We start from the raw sequence: 7,642 nt of genomic DNA, 5'->3' as shown, positions 1-7,642 counted from the left end.
AGAGTGTGTAAGAGTGTGTGTGAGTGAGTGAGTGAGTGAGTGAGTGAGTGTGTGTGTGTGTGAGTGAGTGAGTGAGTGAGTGAGTGTGTGAGTGTGTGAGTGAGTGTGTGTGTGAGTGTGTGTCTCCATTCTCCCTGGGTCAATATTTGGAATAGTGAGGACAACCCCAGTGCATTAGAGTGGATTAGGGAGGGAAGGGACTGCCCGTGGTGGCTTTGCACCTCATAGGGATTGGGGGAAGTTATTGTATGTGCGTTTGTGGGTGCGTTTGTGTGCCAACAGGGACTAGTGTGTATTCAAATGTATTTCACCTGCTCTGTGTGTGTGCGTGTGTGTCTGTGTGCAGCACCCACCCTTTAAACAATCCAACAGTCTTGTTTGGAGAAGTCCCAAGAATTTATTGGCCACTAGTGTTTGGCTGTGGGCCCAGGGTGGTAAGAGCAGACAGCAATGGCAAAGTAACGTATCGCTGAACCACCCTTCACTTTCAACTGTTACTTTCCACAACACTAGCCTTCCTGTGACTCTTTAAAACTGTCCAACACCAGATGCCTCTAGGTTTGTATTTGTCACCATTTTGTCCTTTTTGGTAAACCATTACCAATAATTTTGAAATGAGATATCCACCAGTAAGAAAGAAATAAAAAAAAAAAAAGGTATCAGCCATTTTAGATTTTATGTTAATAATAATGTAAAAGATGCAATAATAATATTTTAGAGCTAAAACAATCGTTTAGTTGAGCAACAGACAATTATCTGCAACTATTTGATTCACTTAATGGTTTAAGTAATTTAAATATTTTTTTTTTTTCCAGCAAAATGCCTCTCAAACATGAAGGCTTTCTGCATTACCGCTGTTTTATAAAATTAAAAACTAAATATTTTTGGGGTTTGGACTGTTGGTCAGACAAAACAAGACATATGAAGAAGTAATCCTGGACAATTGTGACAGGATGTTTTCTGGCATTTTAAAGACTAGACAGAAAATAATCAGCAAATGAATCAAAAAAGGAAATAATTATTAGGTTCAGCCCTAAACATTTAATTACTTTAACAACCTCTTTAAACAAGACGTAAGACCTAAAAAACAAGCAAAGAGAAACAACACGGCAGAAAGAATACCATCATTTGGGATACTGTGTCTCCATCTTTGGAGCATGACCGCACGGATAAAACTGAAGCGAAATGAAAGCCAAACGAGTGACATCACTGTGGGAAACTGGGACAGCTGATATTGGAGGATGACTGCTCGTAGGCTCAAACTGAAATATGTAAGCAAAGCAAAGACTAATCGTGCAAGAGGGCTATCTAGTTTTAACGTCAGCATTTCACAACCAAATAGGGCTGCAACGATATGAGGTTTTCACGGTACAATAATGCCGTATAACTTATTATTGTTTTAATGAGTTACAATGACCTTTAAAGGAATGAAAACATAAGGGGTTTTTGTTGAACAAAATATTATGTCCCATTTCTTTTAATAACACGAATATAGTAAAATTCAATACCATAGATATCGCTATCGCAACCCTACACTTTTTGGTGCCTAGTCGTGTCCATGAGCAAAATGGTAAAAGTCTCTTCTGCTTGACTGTGTGTGTCTGTCTGTGTGTATCTTAACCTTATGGAATAACCGAATAACAAACAGTAGACATGACTAATAAATGTACGCATTCTCATTTTTGCTTTGTAAAGCAATTTTTCAGCAAAGCGTAAACAAAATGTTAGACATCACGTGACACATATTCAGAGTCACAACAAATGAGCGCTGTGTGTGCAACACAAGATTCATCAGGGCTAGAGAGTAGAGAGAGGCTATGGGGAAACGCCATGACTAGCTGAAACCTTGATAAGTGACTTTCTGTCTATAAATGATTCTAGACCATCTTTCCATGTGCGTTCCAGGAGATGAGGAGTGACACTGATTAAATAAATATGATTTTGAGTGCTCTGATGCTACACGTGCAGGACACTCAATATATTCCATGACAGCAGCTTTCTACAGGGAAGTAAACAAACGCAGAATATCACATAAACACCACTAGATCCCACTGCTAATAATAAATAAAGTATTATTTTTATTAATAGATCAAAACCATAGTCAACATCTCATTAGCTCATCTACAACAACAGGTTCTGCAGGGTTACTAGGTCAGCTAGTTTTTTTTGAAAGACCTGAAGGCGAGGCTAAAAAGCTTCTATTTTAAGCAGCTTCCATGTAGGACACTTAACCTACAGATAACAAGAGAAAATTCAGTCAAACCCCTTAAAAGGATGTGTCTTCAGTCTAGATTTAACTGAAATTGACTCATTTCCAATTGTAGTAGGGAGAGCTCATATTTTGTCCTAGCAGATACAAAGTACATGTGGCTCTTTCTGTTTGTCTGCCTCAACTTGTCTAAATAGACGGACAGATTAAGTAAAAAAAAAATAAAATAAAAAAATCCTTGACCAAAATAGAAAGCATTTTGAGAACAACCGAGAAACCATTTGGAAAACACTTTTCTTACAAACTGAACCAAAACTGGAACTGAAAACTCATATAACGTATGAGGGAATTAATAAACAACCCACAGAATTCAATACGACTTTCAATATATAACTAGACTAGAAAAAAAAACAGGCAAAAAGCCCCTCCTCTCACCCTGACATCAAACAACATCAGGTTAATGTGATGAACTTTTCTGCCTCAAATTCTCTAGACACCACCGCTCACACATGTTAAACAACAGGGCGTCCATCAGTTACAGACATGTAACTGAAGAAGAAGGGTATTTCTGGTGATCCTGTCTACAACGACAAATCTTTACAATTTTTAAGGCCTTACAGAGACTAAATATTCACAGATCTAAATCTAAACAATAAACATACAGTCTACTGTATGAATGAAGTCCACTGTTTGGAGGTAAATGAACTGTTGAACACAAAACTATAATTTAGGGATAAACAGTTGCCTTGAAACCTCTTACTGTGACTAACAGCCTACTTGAAGTCTTAACCATATCTGTATTTGGAAACGTTAGTGTACATTAAATAGAGACACGGAGCTAAACAGCAAAAAGGTACATGAAGAGAAGAAGGTTGGAGAGTTAGCGCACATGCAGACAAAGTTGGTATTAAAGTGAGCGCCTCTCCAGGCTATTACAACACCCTGGATCACTTTGTGCACACATTAAAAGAGCCCTATGAGGAGCTGGAGGCACTAAGAGCATTCAAGTGCATTTAGGAAGGCCTGGGGGAAGAAATGTTTCCCCTGCTTTCTTCATTTTCCTGCATTAGGAATGGCTTCTCTCACTCTCTCTCGCGCGTGCACACACACAAAATGTAGTCTCCCCCCTCTTTTTTAACACACACACTTTGTGACTCACACACACCGCACCCCCTCCCGCCTACCACTCCACTCCACTTAATATGTGATATCATTATGGTTACATGGAGTGCCACGCTTAATGGGGCCAACAGAAGGAGAAGGCTGGAGCTGAGAGAAGAGATTACCAAGAGCGCTACACTGCCTGTGGATAGGATGGACGGAGCGACTGATAGATTGATAGATTAAGGGACAGGGAGAGGAAGTTATCAGAGAAGAAGGGAAGATGACGAGTGTGAAAGTTTTATCAGGCAAGATTGAAAAATTGATTAAAAGAGTGAAAGCCACTTAAAAGATGAAAGGGATTCAATGTTTTTGCCAAGCGTAGAATATAGTGTGGGTTAAAAAGTAAACGCAGGCAAGGACAAATTATTTATTTTTATCTCGGTTTTCTACAATAAAACATTACACCAATCTGACTCGTTAAGAATTGATTCAAAATCATTTAACTGAATTCACAAAACGTCTCATCTTTCCTTTAGAACGAGGCTCAGCAGTGATGTTGCAACACATCACTGTGCTGAGACAAAGCACTCCAGGTGGGCGTAACCTTCGTAAGCCTCCTGCTCCGGAGTGATTAGTGGAGATCACGTCTGGGAGTGACTCACTTCTTGGCTATGCACGGCAGGTTAAAAGCTTCATAAGCAAATATTCCTGCTGTTAAATGTAACGGCATTGATCGAAAAGCAGAAAAGCCATGCTTTCTGATGGTGTGGGCATGAAAGCTAGTGATCATGACTGCAGGTGGCAACAGCTTAGCTTATTAGCACTGAATTACATCACGAGTATGACATGATTAGATCTGTCACTATATGGTGACTGATCACTTGTATACACGAGGCAATGCTGCCCCCAATTAACAAAAGTGCAATCTTCCAGGACTAAATTCAAATTATGCAAAACTGCAAACAGAGAAACAAATAATGAAGCCAAGTGACCTGTACGAGTTCTTACTGACCCCCTGGTAGGTAGCTCATTACAACTGCGTGATGTGAGGGAAGAATTTAAATCTTTTCCCAAAGATATTATTATATGACAGGTTACATTTGGGGGACATATATCATGTAACTATATATCTTAAATTTTAGCTTTAAGATGCAGACATACAAGCAATGCATGTCAAAAGCAGAACAAGGAGGCACAGATATATAGACCGGCGTAAAAAGACAACCACCTCTTAATGCTATTTTCCTCAATCTTGACCATGCTGTTGACTTATAAGCACTAAGGCTACTGAATGCACTACATTGGTGTACACACTGCAATACACTGGCCCCAACCTAACAGAACTTTCTATAAATAAAGAAGGGGAATATGCATCTCCATGTCGTATGCAGATGTTACATTCAAGTGATCTCTTGATCATATGTCACGAAAATTGTGCATGCACCTCTCCACCTTAAAAAGGGAGCCTCCTCCTTTAGCTCACAGTGAGAATAAAGCGTGGCTAATAGGAATAAGAAATTCAGAAAGAAATTTAAATGTGAAAGCTATACATGTATTATAGAAGAAATGACTGGGGGTTGGACTGAGTGTGTGTTGTGTAATAAGAGGTAAAAAAGTGTGTCATACCAGCATTTTCGGAGAGGGAGGAGAAGTCCTCTCTGGGGTAGGAGGCTGAGGGCTGAACGAACATCCCCTCGTCAAATCCCTCTTCGGGTTCTGGTGGAAAGTTGTACACGAATCGCCGTGTGGTGGTCTGTTTTTTCCTCCGTCCACTGCCGGCCGCAGCGTCCGGTGCTTCTTGTTTTATTGCAGAGGGTGCTGCTGCAGCGCCACCTGTGGCTGGCTCGTTCCAGACGAATACCCGCATCTGGGCACTCCCCGCCTGTGTTAGATTGGTCTCTGCTGAATCCGATGAGTTGTCGTTGTGGTGGGCCCAGCTACCAGAGGCTCCGGGGGTCACCAGGGCACAGCCCTCACCCCCAACCACTGTCACCTCTATATCGCTGGTCTCCTCCTTCACCCTGCCGCCTTCTTCGTCTTCTTCCATCGCATCTTTTCCTTGGTTGTTGCTGGCCTTGATCGACAGCTTTGACAGGATGCTTGTGGCCCAGAAGTTGCTTGGCTTCCGGTCCGGTCCTCTGTGTCCCTCTTTGGCTACCATCTGCCTCTTGTTGTAGTCCACCACCACTGAATCAGGAGCCTCCTGCTTGATGCTGATATTCAGGGCGTCCTTTATAAAAGCCCTACACGAGTGTACAACTTCTGTCATCTGGAGGTAACTAGCAACAGACATCACCTCAATGGCATTTTGGCTTGTGAGCAGCAGATTCCCGGAGTATAGAAAGTCGAGAATGACTGAGAAGCCCTGCACAGCAGCAACATCCAGGTGTGTGACCGTAGCCTGGTCCTGGGCCTCACCCTTGGTCAGACAGTAGAGGGTTTTGAAGTAGCGGCTGCCCGCCACCAGGATGTTCTTGTGCGCGCGGAACACCTGGCCCGAAACAACTATATTGACGTCACAGAGGATGCCGCTTTTGCGTTGTTTGTCCAGCTCCTGGAGAAGCTGGTAACAGTAGGAGTTCTCATTGGGCTTGATGCGGTAGTCTTCCTCTGAGCAGTTAGTGGAGGGGCTGGTGTTGTCTGAGGGCCTCACCATCTCCTTTTACATGAAAGAGAGAAAGAAAGGGAAAGATTATTTAGAAGAAGACTTTTGTGCACACAATTAATTTGGAAAAACAAGCACAACTGCACAAATATGTTTTCACTTCCTGTAACTCTGTCTTTACAAAACACACACATATACACCCTTGGGGTTCATAGTGCGATACTGACACACCTGCCCTGAGGGTGAAACAGGTTTTACAGGCTTCTGTTATGGAGGAGGTTAGAAAGAGCCAACGAAGGCGTGTTACTTTTAGGCTGGTTAGTATTACATAGCCCTATAATAAAATCTTTTCCTCCATCAAACGTATACTCCCCAACTTCCAACACAAAAAAATATGCTGCTCTGTCAAATGACAAGATTAATAAACCCTGAAAGATACACAAAGGCAAAGTATTTTCCTTCAGTAGTTATTCAGGAGGAATCAATCCTATGTATTGTACAACTACATATTATTAGAATACAATGTTCTGTAAATAATTGTGGTACCAAATCATTTGCTGAAGACTTTCCTACAAGGTGGCACACGTATTTATGTTTGAATTAATGATTTACTACATTTTCTAGCATGCATTTCCTCAACCGCAGAGAACGTGCTCAAACTTTTTACACGTGTTTATGTTCGGTTGAGAAATGAGCATCACTGCTTGTTGGACCTGACTGTTCATGGCTTGTATAAAAACAGTCTGAGCCTAGAAAGAAACCTAAGGGTTGCTACGCAAACCTTAAGCTTACGTTTTCATTTTTTTTTTTTTTTTTACATTCGTTCAAATATCCGAGGCAATACGAAGAATTCCCCCAACAATAAAAGGAAACATCAGGCCCATCAGGATTCCCCTTTATATTAGGCCACAATTAGACCTGCAGGAGGGCCGACAAGTGTCCAAAGCAGGACACACAACGTGGCTGTAGGATGGGAGGGGAACTGGCAGAAGCATAGAACTACCCTGTAACAGCCCCACTCCCCCTCCCCTGCTCCCCCCGATCAGGGCAAAGGGCCAGCCTGGTACGGAGCAGAGGAGAGGGGAGTATATACCCACACGTGTGTATGCATATGCTTACATATGCAAAAAATACACGACTTGACTTATATGCACGTAGACTCGGCCTACTAAAAAACTAAAATGCACACACATCCTGCAGGTTTAGAAGTCGACGTTATAGTTTTTACACTAAACACACACGCAGCAGCAGCATATATCTCTGGCTCATTTTAGAATTGCACAGCAGATGTCCTAATCCAGAATAATTCACGTTGCTCGAGCCCTGCATTTTTGCCCCCACCCACCACCATCTCTTCTGCGCACACATACATGTACATACGCACACAAACCAAGCTGCCTGCCTACACACAAAACACACACATACACAGCTGGGGTTTCAGCCCGAGTAATTCAGATTAAATCCATTTCTCTGAGGTCCCCACCCTGCCCCTACCCCCACCCCTACTCCCTCCACACTGCAGCTCTTGTCCAGGGCAGCCTGGGCACACAGGATAGTATAGGGGGGCTTATCATCCTCTGCCAAAGCTAGAGGGGGAGAGATGGAGAGAGGTGGGATGGGATGAAATGAAATGAAAGGCAGAAAGAGGGAGAGACCATCTCTCCCCCTGCGACTGTGGCGACGGATGATAAGCCCCCGTATACTATCCTGTGTGCCCCGCTGCC

General features: G+C 42.4%; 1 protein-coding gene across 2 annotated transcripts in view; it reads right to left on the bottom strand.

Moving 5' to 3' along the window:
- zbtb10 (zinc finger and BTB domain containing 10) overlaps positions 1-7,642 on the bottom strand; it is an 18,059-nt gene that overhangs the window by 4,402 nt on the left and 6,015 nt on the right. For both annotated transcript variants that reach the window (XM_035681245.1, XM_035681246.1), the window contains exon 2: positions 4,940-5,972. In XM_035681245.1, the coding sequence (XP_035537138.1) occupies positions 4,940-5,972 (1,033 nt within the window). The remainder of the gene's footprint in view (positions 1-4,939; positions 5,973-7,642) is intronic.

This window comes from Morone saxatilis, unplaced genomic scaffold, assembly GCF_004916995.1.
Source record: "Morone saxatilis isolate NCDOM2014 unplaced genomic scaffold, NCSU_SB_2.0 Contig9, whole genome shotgun sequence".
Classification (NCBI taxonomy): Eukaryota; Metazoa; Chordata; class Actinopteri; family Moronidae; genus Morone; species Morone saxatilis.
The sequence above is the reverse complement of the archived record's forward strand: the minus strand, read 5'-3'. Positions and strand labels throughout refer to the sequence as shown.